Source organism: Trachemys scripta, chromosome 1, assembly GCF_013100865.1.
Source record: "Trachemys scripta elegans isolate TJP31775 chromosome 1, CAS_Tse_1.0, whole genome shotgun sequence".
Taxonomy (NCBI): Eukaryota; Metazoa; Chordata; order Testudines; family Emydidae; genus Trachemys; species Trachemys scripta.
The window spans coordinates 95,816,392-95,841,309 of record NC_048298.1 but is presented as its reverse complement, the minus strand read 5'-3'; the positions used below and the strand labels follow the sequence as shown (position 1 = coordinate 95,841,309).

The window sequence follows — 24,918 nt, the reverse complement described above, 5'->3', positions numbered from 1 at the left end:
TGAAATACAGTATAGCCTTGAGCTCCAACAGGAAGGCTTCATTATGGGTGCATAGTAGTGTCCAAGCAAAAAGGTCAAGCAATATGATGTTCTGAGCATATTCAAGAAAAGGATGTTTTGTACACATCCCAACATTAAATATTTCCTTAGGACAACAACCCTTATTCCAACCCTGCAGGATCACAGAGCATAACCTTGGAACCTCATTCTGCTCCTTACAGCACTATGCAGATGGAACCCCTGCTTTATACTTCCTATCCAAAAGAAGATGGCTAATATCTCCAATCGGATAAGTTCCTGGAAGGTGGAAGCTTTCTCTAGCGAGAGCCACTATTATACTTTGAATTCAGACAGACAGACAGACAGATGGCCCTCAGGGGGAGGGATAGCTCAATGGTTTAAGCATTAGCCTGCTAAACCCAGGGTTGTGAGTTCAATCCTTGAGGGGGCCACTTAGGGATCTGGGTCAAAAATCTGTCTGGGAATTGCTTTGAGCAAGGGGTTAGACTAGATGATCTCCTGAGGTCCCTTCCAACCTTGATATTCTATGATTCTATGATAACTGTCATAGCATTCATTCCCTAAGTAAATTCAAGAAATATTTCTTCTTTGGGTAAGCATCAAAGTCCAGTCCTTAGGAGCAATGACAATCTCAGAGCGGAGTAGTCATGTCTCCTGTATTGATATCCGCTAGACACCTCCATAGCCATCAATACAAGTTCATAAAATTCTGGATATTAGTCATCCAGTCTTAGCCAATGACATTTCCTTTCTTTCGGCAGATGTCTTCTCCATGCCTTAGTGCCCAGGGGAAGATGGAGGATATATACATACAGATTATAATCTACCTAATTTTGAATGTCCACATTTAAAGGAAGATCTCACTTCATATCCTGGAGGCTATGAAAATCCCACTGTAATGGATCTGTGGACCTTAGCATAAAGAAAAAGTATCCATGCTTACCTGAAAATTTCCTTTCTTTGAGTAATAAGGTCCACAGATCCAGCCCACTTTGGGGACAAATGGATCATTCAGAATAGAGATAGGAGTTTACATCCAATTTGATTTGTTGTTGTTAGGTTGAATTTATCATGTGCTGTAGTAGGAAAAATCATTGTGCTTTTCCCTCAAAATATAGAACATAATTCAAATCTACTTTTCTAAATTATAGATTATCTTGACTGTGGAAGTTCTCAACCAAAAGAAACTTCAGGAGGTGGGGCATTCCCTTGCTTCCAGTGACTGACAGGTCTGGTTCTGCCCCAAACTGCTAGCAAGCTGAAATACCCACTGTAGTGGATCTGAAAGAAAGGAAATTTTCAGGTTAGTACAGATACATTTTCGTAATACTGGAATGGGCATAGTTTAGTCTGTAAATAAAACTACCTTCTATTTTTTTCCTTTTTTAATATGAAAGAATAAGAGTGTAATCTGTCTCCTTTCCCCTATACAGAATACATCTATTTAATATGACAATGTTTTAAAGAAATCAGAATTGCATAGTTAAGCCCTCAAGCAGGGAAATTCCAAATTTAAGGCTGAATCAACACCATTGTTCTGGGTATGCATCACAATACTCAGTCACATGAATGGTGATAGAATTCCTACCTGTTTGATAAGTTGTTCTCCAGTTGGTGTTTAACACAACTGTAGAAACAACAACAAAAAACAGCCTCTCTAATCTTGTCATAGTAAGAGTTTTAAGTTAAGAAATTAATACTCTTTACTTGATATATACAGTCTTGAATAAAATATATTACTATAGTCCCATGGTTGGGTTGTGACATGCTAGACAATGGGGAACAACTGTTATGAATATATTTGTTGCCATGCAAAAACATTCTCTCACAGCAGGCTACAAATAGAAGCACCTATCTAGGAGCATAAAAAATGGAACTCATCCCCATTTCTCTTGGTCTTCAGTGCCATGTTTTTTAATTAAAAATGGACTCCATTGGTTACTGCTACCACTTGGGGAAAATCTTTAATTATAAATAAATATATAAATTATACAGCTAGGTAAGATTTACCATGTACTGAAATACAGTAGTAAAACTGGATTAATACTCTTTTTGTCAGACCTGAGCTCACAGTTCACTACATTAGCTTTTGGGATGGGAGGTTTGTTGTGCCTAGGTCGATCTCGGTAATAGAAATGTATTATGTTGATTCATCCAGCTATGGGAAAGGAGCTGTGACTCTCCTTATTTTTCTTATATCATTGAGATTCCATGAAAGCATCTATTTTTAAAAACCAAACTGAAGGTCTACACAGTGGTGGCTGTCCTAACCTTGCTAAAAAGCAGGCTTCAGCCTGACTTTCAAGAGTAAACTATTGTAAAAAGGTTGATGACATACAATGAAAAAGTTTGACTGGCTGAAGTAAGAACAGATCAGTTTCATGCTGATTGGTTAATTTAATGCTGTGTACACTCTTCAATCTGAAAGACAGAAACTCAAGTAAGTTACTAACTTACCCAAATTTGTTAATTTATTTTTGGAAAGCACAATCCGCAGAGGCTCCATCAAATGCTTTTGCAACAGCAAGAGACTTCAGTCATATTCAGTTACCTCAAAAAGTCATCTCAAGTTAGCTGCACTGTTTCTGAAGAATTAAATGAACCCAGTATAGCAGGCTGAGCGTAATGCGCTCAAGGCAACTGGCAAACACTTTTAAATCAGTATATGAATAAGAATCAACTACATCTTGATTTAACCTCCAGCAGCAAATTCCCTTCTTCCTCTGTCTCCGAGCCACCATTTTCATCAGAAGGCATAACTAACAGGCAGTCTGTCTATTTAGTGCTGCAATGGTTCAGGGTTACCTACTATATCCACCCTTTTGGATATCTGAAGTGTCTGCTTGTACCTGGGGGAAAATACACTACTGAATCACAAATTACAGTTTATTTAGCATAGAGGACGAATCCCCCAGTCCCTTGAGTACTGAAAGATAGGACTATATCATAACACTGACTAGTTCCCAATGTTCTCAAACCTCATTGACAGATCAGAAAAGGAAGGGTCTATGTATTGAGGGTGTTGTTCGCAAGAAAAAAAGTATTTATCTAAATAATCCAATACCAAGTTTCTTCAGCAGTTGTAAACCTCTAAGAAAATAAGAGGAAATAAAGAAAAAACAGATTTATTGCCAACATGTCCTTAATTATACAGCGAACACAGCAAGTGTTACAGTCAATTGTACTGTATGTATGTATCTGAAATGTATACTCATGACAAGCAAAATAACAGTTCACGTATACAGCAGGGTTACTTCAAAGAGAACAGACCTGATCTTATATTTCATGCACAACAAAAATTCCCATTGTAGTCAACAGTTTTGGTTCATCGTTGAGCTCCAAGAATTTAATAATTTTTTCTTATAGAAATTTGATACAAAATCAATTTACAGTTTGATATTTTTGATCATCTAATTATTGTTTTTGTCATATACCACTTCTTTCACACCCACAAAGACTAATGACTACCTACAGTAACTACTATTAAAAGGTCAGCATTTCTCAACAGTTATTACATCATGGTATCTAAGATATCAGTTTTTCCATATGCTTAGGAAATAACTGCAGTGGCTGTTTACATATCTTGTCCACTTTTAATATTCACCAGTTTAAAAGCAAAGACTTGTGCCTGAGCCACAGCTATTGTAAAAGGCACAAGACCACACTCCTCCCCTCAGACTTCTTTGCCTCCTTCCTTCTGGAAGCAGTCTTTACTTCAGCTAATTCCCTTTCTGATCCTGTTCTCCTTCTAGCCCAAGGAAGAGAAGGGGGAATTACAGACAGAAGCCAAGACCAAAAAAAAAAAAAAAAAGAGAGAGAGAGAGAGTGAGTTCTTGCAAAAGGAGCCAGCTTGAGGTTTCATAACCTTGAAAGAAACCCTCTAAACCCATTTTGTTATTTATTTGCATTATATTAGCACCCAGAGTCCCCAGCCAAATCAGGGCCTGTAATGGGGTGTACAAACCCCAGACTAAGCATAGACAGAGGAGAGTCTTTCCTGTTTATAAGCAAGCAGCTTGATCACAACCCCAGGCTGTTGCTAGAACTGCCAATCACGGAAGCAGGCATCCACAGCTGCAACCAATAGAGAAAACAAGAAAAAAATGGAGAGTACAAAGAAGGAAAGGGAGGCAGAAAGGTGTGGAATAGTACCAGGCTGTCTCCACAAAAACAGCCAAGAGACTGCAAACCCAAAATGTGAAGAGCTGATGGACTTAATTGGAGGTGAAGGTCCCGCAACTGACTGAGAGAAAACTAGGAAGGTCAGTCAGGAGAAGATAAGACCCCATGAGAGACCACACTAAGATGGTGACAGGGCCCTCTTATAGTAATGTTGTACATAAATATGGTAAGTAGCTAGAGTCTCCACTGAGAGAATGTGCAAGGACTATGTAATCTCCTTCTATCCCATCAGACTGCCAGCTTCAATTTGGGCTCAACCTCCAGTGGCCTCTTTGTTGCAGTGGCAGTTACCTAAAGGACTTTTTGAAAGTCTTTTACTTACCTGCTGCCTGATGAATAGTATTGAAAATTCACGCCGCTAACTTTTCTTGTTGGTTAGTGTAATCGTTCTCGGCATTATCATAGACTGGCTAGTGCAACACCAATCGCTAAAGACCTAGGTAAGTTGGTGGCCAGTTCGATGGGGAAACTTCTTTAAAAAGTGTGTGCTTGGGATACAATCTAAAAACCTAGTCCTTATGTAAATAATAGCAATCATACTGCTAACCTTTTATTCTGATCACTTTTTGTAATACAACTTTAAAGGTACTAGTGAGCTATGAATTAAAGCCAGCCTTGCACAACTTCATGCAGCAGAATACAAATTGGCTAAGGTTATTTTTATTTCAGTCCTTAAGGAAGGATCAAGTTCCCTTTTTGAATAAATTAAAGGCATTCAAATTAATCTAAAGGAGCAACAGGATTAAACATTGGTCTCTCCCTCTTTGCTTGTATCCTACAATAAGTGGCTTCAAAATCTCTCTTTGTTCCGTTCAAATTTTCTAGATTTCCATTTTTTATATTGTATCCTAAAGCAGCTAACTTTTTAATTCTGTACTGCACAATTTGAGTTGTCAGCTCCAGCACCATTGGTGTCTCTTTAATCTGATCTACAGAAATTCCTTCCTTCAACAGTCCCTTGAGTCTTTCTTCCAGAATTGGAACAGAATTGTAGAGGAGAGCAGGGCATTTCAACACTAGCTCTTTTAATTCTTGATCACTGCACTTAAAAACATCTTTGGAAAAAAACATGCTCTTCTGCATAGTGTTAGGGCTAAGATTAAAAATAAAACCTTTAAGCCTGGATAGCAGCTGCAGAACTTCAGAATCAGTGAAATCATTCTTCTGGAGAAACTCCAAGTTCTCTTGAACTGCTGTGGCACTATTTAACAAAATAAATGGGTTTTGACTCAATAATTTCAGAAGCCAGATCTTCATATTGGCATTAGAACCGCCTAAATTTAGATACATTCTCTGTAATGTCTCTACTATATGTTTGTTTTTCTCAACAGGCTTGTAAAAAATATCAGGTGCACTTGTGAAGAACTTGCTGATTATATTATTCTTCAGTCCCAACTCTTGAAAGAATTGAACATTAGATTTCTGGTTCTCATGATGTTCAACAGTAAAAAAAGACTCTGGAAATTGTTCTATTAATTTGACCAGTTGTTTTTCATTTTGGCATACTGATTGCCACAGATCTCTTTGAGAGTTTATCTCTGCTGGGGTACGGAGGATTGCCTCTGGGCAACGTTCCAAAATATTTGCTATGGCAGTCTTATCGGCTCCCATTTCACGTAAAGTGTTAGCAGTTTCTTTAACGTAGGCTGCATCCTGAAAAAGGACCCACTCCTTTAGTCTCCGAATTTTTTTAATATCAACGGATAATCTGTAGAGATTCTCCACAGTTCTTTTGTTCTCCACTTTTGATTTGATATCAGTTGTATAACTGGAATGCTGTAAAACGCTTCCATCCTTTACGTTATTCCACAGGGATGAGAGAGTCAACAGTGGTTTGCAGTGCTGAGATCTAGCCAACGAAAGTGTAAACACGTGTGTTGTACTATTCCTGATTCCTCTCAACATTCTGGAGTGCTACACTCTACAAAATGAATGTAAAATCAAAAATTAGAAAATGTTAATTTCTGTCTTATATGGTATTTTCGAAAGACATTCATGTTCAAACCTGAGCTGCTATAAGAGACAATTACTTCTAAAAGGAACATTTTCACATACTTAGCTTTCATTCCACTTCAGAATGAACATGGAATTTTCTGCTAACATCTCAAAGGATGCTTCATTAGAACAATAAAACCCCAAAATACCATATAGGGAACATGGGGCAGAATGTGAGTGTTCTGCCCCAAATACCACACAAGTTTAACTGTTTCCACATGGTTATTATATCAGTAGTCCCCACAAGGGTGTTCATTAATAGGCTACTGGTGGATGCCTCTGATGTACTGCAAGATACAATGCATGGTTGGGAGAATCCTGCCAAAAATGCATCATTAGCCAACTCGTGGACACTCAGAAGTGTCTTATTGCTATTACAGTGTAGCTTTCCAGTTGCACATTTAAAGTATGGGATTCTATGCAATTTAGCCTTTTTTTTTTTTTTTTTTAAACCAAAGTTCCAATTAAAAGGATCAAATGAGAGGGAAAAGCTAAATGCCTTCCTCGAATACTTTAAATATATTCAATTTTTCCCAGACATCCTCTCTTTCTTTTAATGGCAATATAGATTCTAAAAGCCACTGAACTCACTTTTTATAATAAATGATAACTTGGACTATTGGACAGCTTTCTTCTGACTAGTCAGGTAGGTTAAAAGTGGTTGAACTAGCACCTTGGCATTTTCGGGAGGGAGTTATCACTTTCTCTTTTAGGCCTTCAAACAACTACTTTTCTTCATCTCCCATCCCCACAGCTGCCTTATCTTTTTCTGTACTTAACTTCCACTGTCACCTGTTGAACAAAACGAGCAAACGGATTTATGTGTAAATGAGCTCCCATCTGTGCATCCTTTGGATTTGGTGCACAGATGTGACAGACCCAACCAGTCAATCAGAATGTGGTTTTGGATAATTTGTGTTCCCCAGGGATGAAAGTAACTTAAAGGACTTATCAGTACGCCGGAGTCCTGAGCAGGGGACGTGACCTCAACGGGAAGAGGCGTGGCCTCAACTGGACAAGGCGGGGCCTTTAAATACCAGGGCCCTTTAAATCGCCGCCCAAGCCCCGCTGCCGGAGCCCTGGGGTAGCAGTAGCAGGGCTCCGGGAGTGATTTAAAGGGCCCGGGGCTCCAGCCGCTGCAGGGAGCCCCGGACCCTTTAAATAGCCAGCCTAGGGAAGCCCGTCTGGTCCGGCACGGCATACTGGCTCTTGCTAGTACGCCATACCGTACCATACTGGCTTACTTTCACCTCTGGTGTTCCCACCCACACTCTAACTGAATTTAGATTATCATTAATGCAGCTGCACATATTCTGAGATGACAGGAAGAACAGCAGTGTTTAAATACAAAAGGGCACTATCAGGTAACTTTTTAAACTTCTTAAATTTCCACTTTTTATAAAAACCTTTTAGAAGCTAAAGGGGACAGTAAAAACTTGAAAACTCAGATTTGTTTTAAAATTTTGTACCAATTATTGCTTTAAGTAACACACCACTAATTGCTATGATTGAAAGTCAGCAAAAAAATATTGAATTCAGTTTGTGCATTTGACAACTTTGTGTACTGTCAGTTTCACTGTGTAGCAGTTTCTCCTCAGCTAAAAATACCCTTATAAAGATCAAAAAGAGAGCAGGAAAAATGTCAATTTTTCATAGACTTTAAGGAAGTGGTCCCCAAACTGTGGGGCATGCCCCCATTGGGGGGCACAGAGGAATGTATGAGGGGGGTGCAGCAGGGCCTGGGCCAGCTCTCATGGGGAGAAGAAGGAGCGCAGGCCAGCCCTGCTCCGCCCCCAGCTGTGGCCCCTGACCATGGCTCCCAGACCCAGCCTTGGTGCCACTCCTGGTGCCCCCAGCTCCGACCCCCACTACTCCTGTGCATGCCCGACCCCCACCCCCGAGCTGCGGCCCCACTCCCAGCCCCAGCTCCCGGGCGGGGAGGATGTGGACAGGGGAGGGGAGGGGCGCAACTGTGAAAAGTTTGGGGACCATTGCTTTAAGGACAGAAGGGACCATTATGATAGTCTAGTAGACTCATCTCCCACATACCACAGGACAAAGAACCCTACCCAGTAATTTCTGCATCCAACTTTTGTTTGATATCTTTTTAGAAAGATATCCAGAATTTCTTTAAAGCTCGCAAATGATGGAGAATCCATCAAGTCCTAGGTAAGTTATTCCAATGGTTAATTATTCTCACTTAAAAATCTGCCTCTTAGTTCTTGTCTGAATTTGTCTAGCTTAAACTTCTAACCATTAGCTTGTTATACCTTTTTTCTGCTAGATTAAAAAGCCTTTAATGCTTTAGAAATTTAGTTCTAATTCTTAAATAATTGTATGCACGTTTACCTTACATACAAGAGGACGCTGATGTAAAACATTTTTACTAGTATTTTTCTTTGATATTAAAATTTTTGAAGCTGAGTAAGATTTCTGCCCACAATCCAGCTACTATGTGAACATGCTAAAGTCACAATCTAAGGTTTTTAATGTGATCTCAAGAGTTTTATAATTTAAGGAAATCTTGTCTAGCAAGCTGAAGTGACTCAGGTAATCTTAAAATATCAGGGTAGGAAGGGACCTCAGGAGATCATCTAGTCAAAGCAGGACAAATCCCCAGACAGTTTTTTTTTTTTTTTTTTTTTTTTAAGACCCCAGTTTCCTAAATGGCCCTATCAAGGATTGAACTCAGAACCCTGGGTTTAGCAAACCACTGAGCTATCTCTCCCCCTTCTAGGTCTGTCAAAGCCTTGCTGTGTAACTGTTGGCAAGTCACAACTTTCTGTGCTTTAGTTTCCCAATCTTGAAAAACTGGAATAATATTTCATGGGGTTTAAGGCCTAAGGCCCTGATCTTGCAAAGTCTTTTGCAAGTACTTAACTTTTTGTACTGTGAGTAGTCCTACTGAATTCATTGGAGCTATTTGGTGGATAAACTTAAGCATGTATGTAAGTATTTGCAGGATCAGGGCCTCAATTAAACTGTGTGAGGCACTTTAGCACCTTCAATCCATGGGCTCTCATGGAAATGAAGTGTTATTAAAAGTGCTTGGAGACTTTGGCAATAGGATCCATAAAAGTACTTACTGGTAAAATAGCCAAGCCCAACTTTTATTTTCAACTTACAAATTGTCAAAGAAAGGACTTAAAAGACTAGAATAGACTTTAGCACCATATTCACTAATAAATACACTACTCCTGAACACTTTTCCAATAACATCTAATAAATTTCTTAAGCAAAATCTTAGAGTGAAATTTGGCCTAGTAAATGCTATCCATGCTTATTTGAAGTCAGCCATATAAGTCACAGGTTCTGTCAAAGGGACCCAGCCAACTTAAAATTTGCACTTCTGTTTCAATGTTTTACCTGTAAAAAATTCCCCAGATTACTAAAGTGAAACAAACTAGATGGGGAAAAATCTTTTTGTTTTATACTGTAGCAGACACTACTTTGCATGTAGTCAGTTTCTCTGTTGTTTAGTGAGGGTCACATAGAAACAGGAAAGATAAAAACATTTTTAAAAAGTAGAAAAATGTGATTTGTTAACATCCAATACTTGGTATGGGTACTCAGGGCATTTGTAATACATGAAATTAATCTGAACTTTAAAAAAAAATTGAATAGATTTTTAAGTTGATAGTGTCCTGCTAAAAGTGTCTAAAAGTTATGATATCATATTGAAATATTATTATAAAGTCTGTAGATGAGAATATCATTATTTACAAGAAGCTTTGTAGGAAAACATTGTTTTCAAAATAACCAAGTTCTGGAATAATATTATGGAATAGTCTCTGTCCATAGTATTCCACAAAATCTCAGGAGATTTTTCTAACAGATGCTAGACTGTTCTTACTATACTTAAAATGTATAGTTCCAAGATATTTAGATACTAATATGTATATCTCCATTAAGACTTTTAGATATTTCATATGCTGTGGTGGCAGTAGTGCAATTTTGGGAGATGTTAAGAAAAAGGCCAGACTAGATGAGGCCTTTGATCCCATGGTCAACAAGGGTGCCCAATTACAGCCAGATGTGGTAGTAATATTAGTGAAGTATACAGCTGTCCACTATGAACTTGTCCAGGATTAAACCCATTTCACCTGCACCAATGACTATTTGCTAACTTTCAAGCAGTGTACCAAGGTGTGATACTCTTGATATTTTTTAAGTTTGAAATTCCAGTGGTGAAATATAATATATAATAGTGCAGCAGTTTACAATGTTGTATTGTAAAATAGAATAAAAAAAGTTCTGAGGGGAGGGTGTAGATTCCTCCATAAGCATTACATCAATGGTATTTCTGTAATATTACATACATAGAAGTCCTCTTACATTTTAAAATGTGGGGGTAACACCATGGGTCTATGAAAATGTAACAATTATAAGGCTAAACTGCTGAAAGATTATAAATAAACTCCTTTAAGACACAGACCTGCATCAGCCTGGAGAAGACACCTCTCCACTTTACATAGGCTGACCAGATGTCCTGATTTTATAGGGACAGTCCTGATTTTGGGGTCTTTTTCTTATATAGGCTCCCATCACCCCCAACCCCCAATCCCGATTTTTCACACTTGTTGTCTGGTCATGCTAACTTTACACTTCCATGATGTAAAGAATAAAACCAAGATTATAGAAAACCTATAGTCTGAGAAGGGAGGATTTCACACCTGTCAGGATTTACACAGTCTGAGCAACTGTAAGCAGCTAACGCTCAACTCAGACACCTGCACTTCGCTTTTTTTACATTTCCCCTTCAATATGCTCAAATGTCTTCACCTAATTAGGAAACCAAACGCCATTTCCAGCCCCCTAGCCCCACGTAGACAGGAAACTGGGAGCTCTCTCTAGCCTCAATTCTCTGGGGCAGCTCGAGAGAGGAATTCAGCGATGGGCGAGCGACCCAGGAGAGCTGAGGACGTGCTAATGACGGGATCGCGCCCCCCGCTCGCCTGGTCCGCACCCCACGGGCTGGGCGCCGCGCGGCGGATAAAGGCGTGAAGGACAGGCTGTGGCGCGCGCCCGCGCCCGCTCCCACACAGCTGCGGATGGGCGGGGCGGGAGGCCCCAGCTCCGTGTTGGCAAGGGGGGGGGCTTGCGGGCGGACCTCACGGGAACCTGAGTCTGGCGGGGAAGGCGACAGGGCCCCGCTGTGGTGCTACCCGGGGGGAGGGACCCAGCCCTGCCTGAGCCCCCAGTGGCCGGGTTGCCTCAGTCAGCGCGGGAGCAGCCGCCAGTGCTCAGCCCCTCGGCCCCGATGTCCCCTTCGGCCGGGACGGCACCAACCCCGGGCTCCTGACCTGGCCTCCTGGCTCACGCCGGCTCTCCTGAGGGGCGACGCGGGGAGGCGCCGGCACCACCCGTGGGAAGAGGGAACGGAGCGACCCCCTCCTCCCCCTTTGTACCGGGTGGGAACGGCGCTGGCTGAGCTCAAGCGGCCTGCCCCATCCCTGGTGCCCGGTGGGAAGAGCGAGGAGGCTGCGGGCCCCGGCCCAGCGGGAGTAGCACAGCGTCCCCTGCTGGGAACTCCCCTGTCCTGCTGAGTCGCAAAGGTGGGGCCTTTCCCAGTGACGCCCAGGGGGCCCCAGGATCTGGCCCTTTAAAAAATTAGAATTAAACTTGTAACTCGCCAATGGGATGTTTGCATGAAAGGAATGCAATGAACCCAGTCCCCAGCACGGTGGCCTGCGACTGGGTAATTTGAGGATAGCTGGGGGAGGGGGATTAGGGTGTGTCTGAGGCCTTGGCTACACTTACCCGGTAGTTCGACGGCTGGAAATCGAACTTCTGGGTTCGACTTATCGCGTCTAGTCTGGACGTGATAAGTCGAACCCGGAAGTGCTCGCCGTCGACTGCGGTACTCCAGCTCGCCGAGAGGAGTACCGCGGAGTCGACGGGGGAGCCTGCCTGCCGCGTGTGGACCAAGGTAAGTTCGAACTAATTCGAACTAAGGTACTTCGAACTTCAGCTACGTTATTCACGTAGCTGAAGTTGCGTACCTTAGTTCGAATTAGGGGGGTAGTGTAGACCAAGCCTGAGTGAGGAGGGCAATAGGGAGGCCTCTTTCGACTCCACAGAAGTGCATTGCACAGATCACTGTAAAATAGCCCATGTTTTACTATGGGCTGTCCTAAGAACAGTTGGTGGCTAAGGGCCAAATTCAAGGGAGTAGCTAACTTCACTTCTGTAGGATAAACCAGAGCTGAATCTGCCCCTACGATTTCAGCTTTGCTGGTTATCCCCATATAATAACCTGGCAACAGCTGCACCAGATTGTTGACCAAGACTGTGGAACACCCAAAAAGGTTATCCCCTGAGAATCCATCCTAGGTTTGACTGGGCCTTGTGCATGCTGGGATGGGTTTGGGGGAATTGAGGCAGTACTATGTGGATACCCTGGCAGTGCAGGGATGGGTCTGATTTCTCTCACCACTTTTATGTTGATGTAAATCCATTGATTTTAATGGAGTTAGTTCTGTTTTCCATCAGTGCAAGGAGGAGGAGAATACTTTGTCAGTCAAGCTCACAGTTGGTAGTGAAGTACAGTTGTTAATAAATTAAGTCTCAGTGCTTTAATTTACCAAGCTTGTGGTATGCTATAACTCATGTAATGTATCTTCTTCTTTAATTAGAGTGAGGATAAGCAAACTGACTACAGCATCTTTCTCACTGAGAATCACTTATGTTCATATTTCTTCCATTTGATACAACTGTTTTTGTTGCAGTTTTAAATAGAAATGTTCCAATTTAGGACACTGAAGCATGTCTAGATTTAATAAAATTCCCAGACATGAAAATGGAATTAAGGTTTTAAATAAAGCAATAGCCTTTATTTCAAAATATTATAATGTGGTTATTAAAGAAACAAACATTTGAAATTTAGGCTATTTAAAAGTAAAGTTCTATAAAATAAAAATCAGGGCCATCCTTAGAATTGATGGGGCCCTACGCAGTATTATTAAACTGGTGCCCCTATGCCTGATGGCAGCCCAGGCTCGCAGCCCAGAGTGGGGGTAGGGATGAGGCAGCAAAGGGTAGTTTGTTTGAAAACACCTGGCCCGCCTCACGGTGGGGGAGAATCACAGTTCCCCGTAGAGACCCCCTACCCTCTCTCTCATGCAGAATGGACATGCAGAAGGTACCTAATTAAAAGCACTAAACTTGGGAATAAAAAATGTCAGTTACAGGTTTTTTGGTATGCCCTGAAGTTTGTCAGACATTCATTTGCAAAGACTTTGTAGTAAGGGTGAGTCAGCTGTCTTACTGAATACAACATTAAATATTATGGAATACATGATGCAGTTCTTCTCTGTTTTACATTTTCTTAATCAGTATTTTTAAGCTGATTTTATATTTTAAATGTACTTTTAAGCCTTCATAAAGTAATCATTCCAGATTACTACATATCTAACTCACTGAAACAAAGACATTCTTTTAAATTAATCAGTCTCAGAGGTTTAGTGTGTTCATAACAATGTTCATTGCTTTTAGAAAAAGGGAACACTTAATTTACTTTGTGTGATCTCCATAACAATAGACATGTTTATGAAATTTCACCAACTTTAAAAAATATGTTTCCAAAGATTTTAGGCATAACAAAGGATTTTATATCTTACTAAGGTACTGATTTTGCGGGAGGGTTTTCTTAAGACTAGTTCATCAGATAGAAGTAAAGAAAGCTGGACAAAGTTTCCCTATCTGGAAGGAAAGGGGTGTTGTCCCTTTAAGGGCTTTCTTCCAGGGGTAGGGGGAGGGTAAGGGAGAAAAGGATGGACAGGAAGACTGGGAGCAAGTTTTTTTTTTTTACTATAGTAATTTAAATTAAAATGTATATTTTAGATAAGGATGGTCTTCTGAAGGATTTATTTTAAAAACTATGTCTGACGATCCAAGCATTTAAGGCTAAAGATGATTGTGCATCTAAAAATCTATGCAAGGATTTTTTAGAGGTGTGATTTTATAATCTTCACTAACTCACTAATAAAATATTTTTAAAGCAAATTTTAAACTAAGGTCCTGTAGACTAATATGTGCTGAGTAAATATTACAGTAATGCACAACTGTTTTTGTCAGTAAATGCAGAAACTGACAGTATATACCTGGGATTTGGCAAATGCCTTCATTACCACTTGAATGGCTCTTTAACAGTTTCAGTGTTGTGCTAATAGATCTGGCTGGCTGGAAGGCTTTTTCACTTTCAAGTTACTAGATCCCCTCCGAAGTAAGAGTCACCAGGCTGCAGCAGCCAGCTGTGGGAGCCTGCAGGAAGGGTCAGAACAGGGATAGGAAGGTGGAAGGGTGGACACTAAGACCCAGTGGTGCCCCAAATTTTCAGGTGCCCTACACAGCCTCCTATTCTGCTTATGCCTTAGGATGGACAGCCCTGGGGACATGGAAAAATGTAAGGTATCTGAGTAGCAGCCTTGTTAGTCTGTATCCGCAAAAAGAACAGAAGTACTTGTGGCACCTTAGAGACTAACAGATTTATTAGAGCATAAGCTTTCGTGGACTACAGCCCACTTCTTCGGATGTATCCGGTATGCATCCAAAGAAGTGGGCTGTAGTCCACGAAAGCTTATGCTCTAATAAATCTGTTAGTCTCTAAGGTGCCACAAGTACTAATGTTCTTTTTGTAAGGTATCCATATCCCCAAACAGGCAATGAAACGGTTAATAGGAGCCCATACCTCCCAACATTTCAAGTGGGTAAAGCTGGACACAGCTCCCTTTACATTTGGCCTCTCCACCCCTCCACAGATGGGCCAAATCTGAGTGGTGCTATGACCGTGGTTCCAATGCCACTTGGTTTTCATAAAGGAAGGATCACAGGCTAATGGAAGGCCAGGGAAGAAAACTAGGAGAAAGGTAGTTTCCTCTTTTGGGTTAAAGGCTGTGAGATGCTTGTTCTAGAATCAGAAGGTCCTCAGCCAGAGCTAGTGAAGTCTAGGGCCAGAGGCAGGACCTCCTGAGCTAAAAGTAAACTTGAGGCAGTAAATCCCAAGAGGCTGTGATGGCAAATCTTAAAATGTGTTTGAGTCTGACGTTTGAAGGGCTGCATGGGGAGAGAGAAAAATGGTCTCCTTCTGGGGAGTAGGGAAGTAGAGAGTGGAAAGACCTGTGGGGAACAGGAAGGTCTGGAGAGTAAGGAGGAAGTCCAGAGAGGGATGATAGCTGGTATCCACAGACCTGGAGTAAACTCCTGTGGCTGACCCTGACATAAGGCTAAGAACTGGACCTTTGGGGATAAGCCCTGGGAGATGCTGCTTGTTACAAAGACCCCAGGAAGGGGCTGGGGAAAATGCCTGAAGAAAGGCTAATGATAGGAAAGAGTCCAGGGAGGCAGTGATGAAGTGTCTGACAGCAGACATAGGGTATCTGGATTGGAAAACAATGTAGATGGTGGGCATGGGTTCCCCACTAGAAAGGAGAGAAGAGTGCGATGACCAGTGGGCCCCAAGTTAGAGGGCTGGAGAGACAAGGTCTTGAGATTATGTATTCCAACCTCTGTTTGTTGGACTTTCTGTTACTCTGGAAAGGATGGACTTAAATGTGAGGTGACCTGACAGGAGGGCTATGTCATGAGAAGAGACCACTGAAGTGACTGTAGACAGAGGCTGCTAGAAAGGATAGCTGCTATGCCACATCCAGCTGTAAAGGGGCATGCCAGTGGTGAGTCCACCTTTCTACAGTACACTATTACTCTATTTACAAAAATCTACTTCAGTAGAGAACAAATAATTAGTTTTTTTTTAAATAGTGTTCTGCTTCTGGTCTGGGTTCATTCCTTATTGGGAGAGAAACAGGTAAATGGAGGCAGGATACTCTTGCGTAATTATTTTTATTTGTAATCAGCACACACTTCCTGTTGTTGTTCATCCTTTAAGGCAAAACTGCAAAAGCAACAGAAAAAGTTAAAATTACCATGTGAAACTGTTTTCAGTACTCTACCAACAGCAGCAGTGTGAGAAACACATGAATTGCTATACTAAATCAGACCAGTGGTGCAGCTAATCCAATAGTTTGTTATGGACAACGGCCAACACCAGATGCTTCAGAGGAAGGTGCTAAAAGACCTGTAAGAGGCAGGGTACGTTTCCTCTTAGGCAACCTATAATTATTGGTTGCCTTTAGTCCTGAAGCATGAAGGTTTATATCTCTTCCAAAATTCATGGCTTTTTATTTGGTACTTACTGCTGTATATTATGTTTGTGTAAATGTCTAATCGCTGTTTTAAGTCTGCTAAACTTCTGGGCTCAATTGTACTATTTGGTATTCAGTTCCCATCTGGAATCAGGGCATGCAGCAGAATCAGTCACTGGGCAACCTAAAGAATGCCACTGGCCTGTAACAGATTGCTTGATTGGCTATTCCACCTGATGAGTAGGAAGAGTTAGCAGAATAGCTCTCTATCCCAGCACCAGCAGTTTGGTGCCTGCTCAAAGCATTTGCCCACAACTGTGATAGCTCTTGCTTGTACCCAGCCTTTCCCTTGCTTCTCTCTAGGTAATCCAGCTGTGAGCCTTGGTTCCGATTTCTCATTTTTTGGCTCTGACCTGGGTTTCTATTCCTGGCTGCCTGACTCCCGTTCCCACCACTAGGCATGAATGCCTAAGTCCTGGTCTCTGACTGTTCCACAGACTAACCTGCATTGTATGAAAATACTTCCTTTTATCAGTTTTCAATTTGCCATCTTCTAGTTTCTGGGATGCATTAACAGGAGCATCATATGAAAGACATGGGAGCTAATTGTTCAATTCTACGACTCACTGATGAGGCCTCAGCTGGAGTACTGTGTCCAGTTTTGGTGAGACACTTCAAGAAAGATGTGGACAAAATGTACGGAATCTAGAGGAGAACAACAAAAATGGTAAGTTTAGAAAACCTGACCTAGGAGGAAAAGTTCTTTTAAAAAAATAAATAAATAAGTCATGCTTAGTCGTGAGGAAAAGATTGAGGAGAGGACCTGGGAAGGCTTCAAATATGTTAAGGGCTGTTACAAGAAAGACTGTGAGCAATGTTCTCCATGTCCACTGAAGACAGGACAAGAAATGATCTGCTTAATCTGCAGAAAGGGAGATTTAGGTTAATAGTAAGAAAACTCTAAGGGTAAGTAAGCCCTGGAATAGGTTAAGGGAAGCTGTGGAATCCCCATCCTTGGAGATTTTTAAGAACAGGGTAGACAAACACAGCTGGGGATGGTCTAGGTATACTTGGTCCTGCCCCCGTGTGGATAGCTGGACTGAATGACCTCCCAAGCCCTACATTTTTATGATTCACTGAATGTCCCCTTGTTCTTGTAATGAGCCATGGTAAACAAAAAATTCCCGGTATAGCTTTCTCTACCATTATTTTGTATATTATCTGTCCCTTCTTAGTTGTGTTTGAAAATCTTGAGCCAGATTGTATCACATGCACAGTGCCCAACAGCTGCGCAGTCTGCATATCTTAACTGCACCTTTAATAATAATAATAATAATAATAAAAAAAGTAATCATTCTTTTCAAAAACATACTTAGCTGTCACTCAGGATTACCATGGGCTTGTACTGTACTAGTTATGCTTGTATCTCTAGTTTAAACAAAACAGAAACATTGTAACCTGTTCCATAAAAAAGGACTTCCTTTTGTGAGACAAGTAGGTCAATACAATGACACTGTATTCAACTGCCTTAAATGCTAACTTACAAAGCTCTGCTTGTAGAGGATACTTTTTAAAAAATGACCTATTTCAATTCATGAATTATCTTCATCTTTGATTAGAACTTTATTCTGCTTAAGGTCTCCTTTATGTGTTCCTGCTCTCTCTTCGTAACAATAATGGCTGAGGTTTGACAGGAAAATGTACTGTGTGGGTTTATGCTGCTCTTAAACATGAAAGCTCTTTTGAGGAAGAAACAGCTAAAGTATGGAAAGTAATTACAAAAGTACAAATAAAAAAAATATGTAAAGGCAAATCTGACAAGTGTCTCAGATGGAGTAGGGGAAATCTCTTTCCTTGGTAATGAAAGGTGTATTTAAAGGAACACAAGTTTTTTATTAAAGTTGATAGTAAAGATACCAAGAAGTAAATTTTATAGTTTTTGTTTGTTTGTGGGGTTTTTTTTCTTTCTTTCAGCAGATCATTCACTAGGAGCCATGAACTTGAGTTAGGTCTAGTCTATGCCTATAATTGACATAGCTATGTTGCTCAGAGGTGTGAAATAGTCACACTGAGTGCTGTAGTTAAGCTGACCTAGATCTGGCTAGGTTGAGGGAAGCTAGTCAGCTGTAGTGAAGCCATGCCCACAGTTGTACCTTTATTTCTAATCCTTTCACTTCCTGGGTTATGTGCTAGCCCAGTATAGCAGTGGGTGGATTACAAACTGTGCAAAGGAAAGATGGTGTTTTATAGGGTGATTACATGTTCTGTTTTGGCTGTAACAGTCCCTTTATTAAGCCCAGTCCCAGCCATCTTGACTTTTGGCAAAAGTGGGCATTTATCCCCTTTATTCTTGCCAACTTTTTCAAAAACGTGGGGTGTGGTGCAGAGAACCAGGTGGGGGAAAAGCAGAGATGCCAGCCTGGGCTGGAGGGTGCGGGAGGAAGGGTTCCACTGTGGGTGGGGGGCAGGCAGGGTTCTAGTGACAGCTTCAAGTGGGGGGCCAGCAGGATTTGAATGACCAGTGACAATGGGGGGGGGGATGCATTTTAGGCAAGCAATTGGGGCTAGCTTCATGTGGTGTCCCCTTTTACCTTTGGGAAATATGTACCCTAGGGATGGGGGAGTCTTTGGGATTAAGGAAAAATAAAATCCTTTTAAATATTATCATACGAAATAGTACTTAGTATAATTCACACACATACTCCGGCCCCCAAGAAAATAAGTTAGTGCAGGGGGGCTGGAACAATGTGCATAGTGGGGGTGCTGAGAGCCATTTAGGCACACTGTAAACCCTGAATATAATGGAAACCACTTCAAGCCAGGGCGGAGTGGCCCGCCCCTAGTTCCAGCACCTCTAGGGGAACGGGGTGGAGGGAGGACGCCGTTTGCTCGCGCTCTCTCTCGCTCTACTGAACAAGCAGTCAGGGGCACAGCTCTGCTAGATATAAGCACCAGCCTGAATGCCGTGGCGTAGGGCTGCTAGGCTCGTGCCTGTATCTCTCCGATGCCCCGCGCGCTCCCGTACTGCCTAGGGCTACCAGCGCAAGCAGTAAGGGGGTCACAAGCGGTGGGGATGACGCAGGGGTAGGTGCGTGGAACAGCGGGGCGCTGGCCCTATAACTGCGCGCCTCGTGCAGCTCAGTTATGTAAGCGCCAGCCCGTGTCCCTGCGGGCTCGCGCCAGCTGCTGCTGCGGCGACTCAGGCCGGGCCCGCCCCGTTCTCTCCGCAGCGACGTGAGCAGCGCGGTAGGAGCCGGGCCCAGGCGCGCCCGTGACCGCTCCTGCCGAGCATCCTTCTGACGTACGCAGGAGTCTCTGCAAAACAGCCCGTTTACCGCCCGCGCGCCCCAGCGTGCACGCGCGCAGCGCGCCCTTCCTCCCCTCACGAGAATGTGTCGCCCCCCGCTCCAGCAGGGGAGCATGCGCACAAACAGACGTTTCTGCTGCCAACTGAAGGCACGCGCACGGGCGCGCCCGGAGCCGCCTCGCAGCCCCGTGCTCATCCGGGCTTCTCCGCCCTCGATACGAAGAGGGTGGGGCTCGCAGTCATGGAGGTGCCGCCCTGTAACCCCCCCCACTTCGGTTACCGAGCTGGCAGACGGGTGGATTTGTTCACAGGAACGGGATCGATTGTTTGCCTTTAGCTCGACAGTTCCTGTCGGTTCCGTCATCGAGCCCCTCGGCCCGCGCTCCCCCTTTCCCCTCCTCTCGGGGTAGTAAACACACTTCAGGAACGTGAGGGCGGCTAGTCAGGTGGGGTGGTAGCAGCCAATAGGGGGGCGGGGCGGGGCTTAACGATTCCGTCGGCTCCGGAGTGCGGTGCAGTCACAGGGCGAGCAAGCCACAGCCGCTTGGAGCGAGACATCCCGCGCGCCGCTAACCGTCACCTGTGGCTGCGCGCGGCCTCTCGGCGTGGGCGCGAGACCCCTGGCGCGAAGGTTTCGGGGTGATGTGTCCCCCTCAGACGGCCGGTCCCGCTGACGCCTCCGCGGGGTCCTAGCGCCACCGGACGATCGCCAAGCAGAGGGAGCGACCCGGCGGCAGCTTCACCGCTCAGTGTCACACCCGCTGCCCCGGCACGGCGCGGCCGGGGTGCGCACCGCTTTAGGGCTGCACGGGAGAGACGAAGCCGAGTCCGGCATGAGCCGCGGCGGCTCTTCCTGAGCCCGGCGCTCTGCGAGGGATCGCGCCCCCGGCCATGGGGGTGAACGCCGTGCACTGGTTCCGCAAGGGGCTGCGGCTCCACGACAACCCGGCGCTGTGGGAGTGCATCCAGGGCGCCGACAGCGTGCGCTGCGTCTACATCCTCGACCCCTGGTTCGCGGGCTCCTCCAACGTGGGCATCAACAGGTGGCGGTGAGTGAGCGGGCCGGGCCGCGCGTAAACCTCGGGTTACATATGCGGTCGCGCTGCTCTCCTCCATCGCTCTAATTGGCCCTGCTGCAGCCTCAGCGCCGCGGTCCCTGCCTCCCCGCGGCTCTGGCCGCCGCGATCCATCCCCAGCCTGCGCGGCGGGCCTGCTGGGCCAGCCCCACCAACCCCGCTCCCCGCCTCCTGAGTGCTCCCAGCTGTGCTGTCACCCGGCTGCTGGGCGGCCCGCAGCCGAGGCACCGGGCTGAACCTCCCGGACGGAGCGGTAACGTTCAGCGCCCAGCGTGCCAGGAGCTTTCCCCCGTCAAAAGAAAAGGGCCAAATAAGGGAGTCCCCGCCACCCTGGCAGCACTCATGCTAGTCCCTGGTTTTTAATCCACTGTGTTGTGTAATCATGATTCAAGGAGATCTAGATGATTTAGGTGAAATACTAGTGATTGCAGCCACTGTGACTTCCAGTAGAGGGGTATTGCTGGTAGCAGTGGCTGGAAACCGTAGGGAAAGAAACTATTTTACAAGTCCAAAGAGCTTACCTTCTAAATCATAGAAATGTAGGGCTGGAAGGGACCTTGAGAGGTCATCTAATCCAGCCACCTGTGCTGTGGCAGGACCAAGAAAATCTAGACCATCCCTGGCAGCAGGTGTTTGTCCAACCTGTTCTTAAAAACCTCCAGTGATGGGGATTTCACAGCCTCCCTTGGAAGCCTATTCCAGAGCATAACTGTCCTTATAGTTAGAAAGTTTTTTGTAATATGTAACCTAAATCTCCCTTGCTGAAGATAAAGCTGATTATTGCTTGTCCTACGTTCAGTGGACATAGAGATCAGTTGATCACCATCCTTTTTATAACAGCTCTTAACCTATTTGAGGATGGTCAGGTCCCCATCAGTTTTTTTTTTTCTTTTCTGAAAACTAAACATGAACAATTTTTTATAGCTATGAAAAAAGAAAAGTTTAGAAAAACTAACATCAACTTTTGTTCTGGACTTTTTCCAATTTATTCATAAATTTGACTCCTAGACCTGGATGCAGTGCTTCAGCTAAGGCCTCACTGGTGCTCAGTAGAGTGGGTCAGTTATCTCCCATAAATACCTGAGCTGAGATTATTTTGAGACAAAAAAAATGCATTGACATCAGGTATTGAATTCATGAAAGGACTTTTTAATATTTTGACACACTGCTTAACAGATTTATATGTAAATTCTCAGAAAATCCATTCAATCCTGAAATGTATAAGTGATGTCATTTTCAGGAAGATGCAAATTTAACCAACTTCATACCAAACAATGGCTACATCTTCACACTTGTGGGGTAGCTCTCATCTGAGCTAGCATGCTAAAAAGAGTAGTGTAGCACATTCAGATGAGAGTTAGTGTGAATATGGGTATTTGAGCTGGGTATCACACCTAACTTGTAGCCAGAGGTTGAATCCTGCTTTGAGTTTTGCACTTAACTTTAACTATGAAGCTGTGACAGATACCTGTATAATAAAGAGATGACATAGCAACAAAAGAAGAAATAAGGGAGAGGGTGGTGGGGCTAGGTTATACATACAAAATGATGAGCTTATTTGAAACTTGAGTATTTGTCTGAAAGGTTTTTCTTTTCTAATAAAGTGATAATATCTTGGAATTCATGTAACATCAGCAAAGTGCCTGTAATCTTTGGATGGATGAATACTAATTTAGCTTCCACAGCACTGTAGCATTGGGTAGTGTTAACTTCACTTTACAAGTGATAAAACTGAGGTACAGAAAAATGAAGTTACTTACCCAAAGTTATACAAAGAATGTATGGCAGAGTTAATAGGAGAACTTGGACTTACTAGTCTACTAGTTTAGAGTCTTCTCTACAAGGCCTTCCTTTTATTTTATATAATCTTCTCTATCCAAGGACATCCGAGTACTTCATGGACAAGTTAACTTCTTTAAATGTTTGGAAGTTGCCAACTTCTGCTCATGGTAGTCCTATTTATAGTCTTGAGAAAGTAGAAGTACTGGACTACTCTTCCTATGATATTTTATTTTTATTGACAAACATGCATTAACCCTTAACTTAGAATTATGCTGTATAATATAGGTGTTGCTGGACACTTGTTCCGAATGGGATGATCAACAATTGTCTTTACAAGTTGTTTTCAGCAGATACTTTCTACTGAAAAACATCTTGTAGCTTTATAAACAATTCATAGTTTTCTGCTTTTATGGTAGAACTACATACATGCCACTACAAGCTGTGAAATTGTATTTCCTAATCATTCTATCTGCTGGAGACTGGAGCCAGCCTAAAGGAATAAGGCAAGGCTGATGTTTTTAAAATACATTGCAGGTTCCTACATTTGTTTGTAAGTGGAGTAGGAATTAAGAACGTTAAATATCCTGAAATATGTAATATTATGGAGAAACAAATCAAGACATGTTTCTACTCCTATAGCCTGTAAAAGGTCAGCATGCAGCATGGAAGCTTGTGATCTGTGAGCAGGTGTGAACTTCATGGGACCTACTAAAGAAGAAAAGCCTCATTAATATTAACACTAACATCCTTTGGGTTTCTGGCAACCATTCAGTATACAATTATGTGTGTATAATATATATTACTCACATTTAGCACATGTGTTAGCCAGCTTAATCTAAAAATATTCTTAGTGCTGTACAGAAGACCAAGTCAATCCACACTCTGAAGAACTTATAGTCTAAAAGAAAAACATAGAACATTGGAGAATTTTTTTTTTTAAAGGAAGAATGCCTGCTCTGTACTAATCCTTCACCTCTCCAACAAGATCAGAGATCTCCCAGAACTAGTTCCAGATACTGCAGCACCCTCTCCTAAGAGACCATTTGAATTGCTTCAGTTTTCAGTGCCTATATGGCTCTTGCTATAAACACAGTTTTTGTACCAGAGACTCTGCCTTCTGCTTCATAGTTCTTTATTATGTGTTTTATTAAAGCTTTTTCAAGTAAAATTTACAACCACCATTAAGATACCAACAAAACCAGTCTCAAAAACTATTTACCAGAATGATTTCAATAAGTTTATAAAAAACCAAAAACCAAATAAGTTTGTTTTGAACTAAATGGAAATAACTTAAATTTTTTTCATAATTTTGTTTTCATTTTTTTAGCAGCTGTAGTGTGTGCACACACGACCTGTAAAATGGCCCTTTCAGTTTGGAGCTATCATTCAGCAGCTGAAATTGATAGTCAAGCGCTTATCTTCTCGGATATTGGTTATTTGCTCATGTGTTTTTTTTACAGAAAAGGGCATTGCACTGGCAAAACAACAACAAAACAACTCTGTGATTAGGAGCAGATGCTCACTCAGCAATTGAAAATCTTAAAAAAATTTCTTGTCAGTTTCCTTTTTCTGCTGCTAATTTAGCCATTTTTTAATCAACATGAGTTTAGCATTGGATTGAGGGAGGGTTTTAAACTGAGGAAATGTATGTAGACAAAAATCCTTGTCTTGCAAAGGGCTGGACCAGTGACCCAGATTCTCTTCCAGACCTGTCACCTTTTGTTCTAAATCAGTGCACCCGGAGTGACTAACATTGTCAGGTTATCATCTGTCTTTGAAGTTAAAGCATAGTTAACGGAATGGGCATTAGAAAAAGGTGCTGTAATAAAACTAGAAAAGAAATGAGGAGACTAGGTTTTGTTTCTTTTTGGAAATAACATTACATTGTGATCACTGTCTTTACATCAATCATGATTCCTCCATTCACGTTAGAAGTTATGCAAAATAAAGAGACATTTGCAGTGTTTCTGGTTTTCAGGATTTTTTTAACCTGGCAAATTTAGAGCATACTTCAATATATTGATGTTGTATGGGAAATTCTCCTCTTAACCATGCAGGTAACTCTTGTGTGGATTAGTATTTTTGTATAAAGAACAGGAGTACTTGTGGCACCTTAGAGACTAACAAATTTATTAGAGCATAAGCTTTCGTGGACTACAGCCCACTTCTTCGGATGCATATAGAATGGAACATATATTGAGGAGATATATACACACACATACAGAGAGCATAAACAGGTGGGAGTTGTCTTACCAACTCTGAGAGGCCAATTAAGTAAGAGGAAAAAAAACTTTTGAAGTGATAATCAAGATAGCCCAGTACAGACAGTTTAACTGTTTTTTTTCTCTTACTTAATTGGCCTCTCAGAGTTGGTAAGACAACTCCCACCTGTTTATGCTCTCTGTATGTGTGT

At 42.6% G+C, this 24,918-nt stretch overlaps 2 protein-coding genes and 1 long non-coding RNA gene across 6 annotated transcripts in view; 1 reads left to right on the top strand and 2 right to left on the bottom strand.

Moving 5' to 3' along the window:
• Positions 1-471: 471 nt before the first annotated feature.
• Positions 472-11,722, bottom strand: MTERF2 (mitochondrial transcription termination factor 2). Of its 3 annotated transcripts, XR_004646733.1 has the most exons (3): positions 11,502-11,711; positions 4,526-6,124; positions 472-1,302 (listed from the first exon to the last, which is right to left on the bottom strand). XR_004646733.1 is itself a non-coding variant. In XM_034778128.1 (2 exons), the coding sequence occupies exon 2, from the start codon at positions 6,106-6,108 to the stop codon at positions 4,924-4,926; it is 1,185 nt and encodes a 394-aa protein (XP_034634019.1). In that variant the 5' UTR covers positions 6,109-6,124; positions 11,607-11,722; the 3' UTR covers positions 3,431-4,923. The 3 variants fall into 3 exon arrangements, 2 of the variants coding, with proteins under 2 accessions (XP_034634019.1, XP_034634007.1); XM_034778128.1 differs by lacking the exon at positions 472-1,302 and having other exon boundaries at positions 3,431-6,124; positions 11,607-11,722; XM_034778116.1 differs by lacking the exon at positions 472-1,302 and having other exon boundaries at positions 3,431-6,124.
• Positions 11,723-14,851: 3,129 nt separating this feature from the next.
• Positions 14,852-20,088, bottom strand: LOC117881192. The gene is made up of 3 exons (XR_004646729.1): positions 19,928-20,088; positions 16,844-17,045; positions 14,852-16,090 (listed from the first exon to the last, which is right to left on the bottom strand). It is a non-coding gene; the product is annotated as an uncharacterized LOC117881192 (long non-coding RNA).
• An 81-nt stretch (positions 20,089-20,169) lies between these two features.
• Positions 20,170-24,918, top strand: part of CRY1 (cryptochrome circadian regulator 1) — a 76,307-nt gene continuing 71,558 nt past the window's right edge. For both annotated transcript variants that reach the window (XM_034778094.1, XM_034778089.1), the window contains exon 1: positions 20,170-20,696. In XM_034778094.1, the coding sequence (XP_034633985.1) occupies positions 20,539-20,696 (158 nt within the window). In that variant the 5' untranslated portion in view covers positions 20,170-20,538. The remainder of the gene's footprint in view (positions 20,697-24,918) is intronic.

Bases quoted from the DNA above. Each gene is read 5' to 3' on its own strand.
- MTERF2 (XM_034778128.1), bottom strand. From the start codon at position 6,108: ATGTTGAGAGGAATCAGGAATAGTACAACACACGTGTTTACACTTTCG.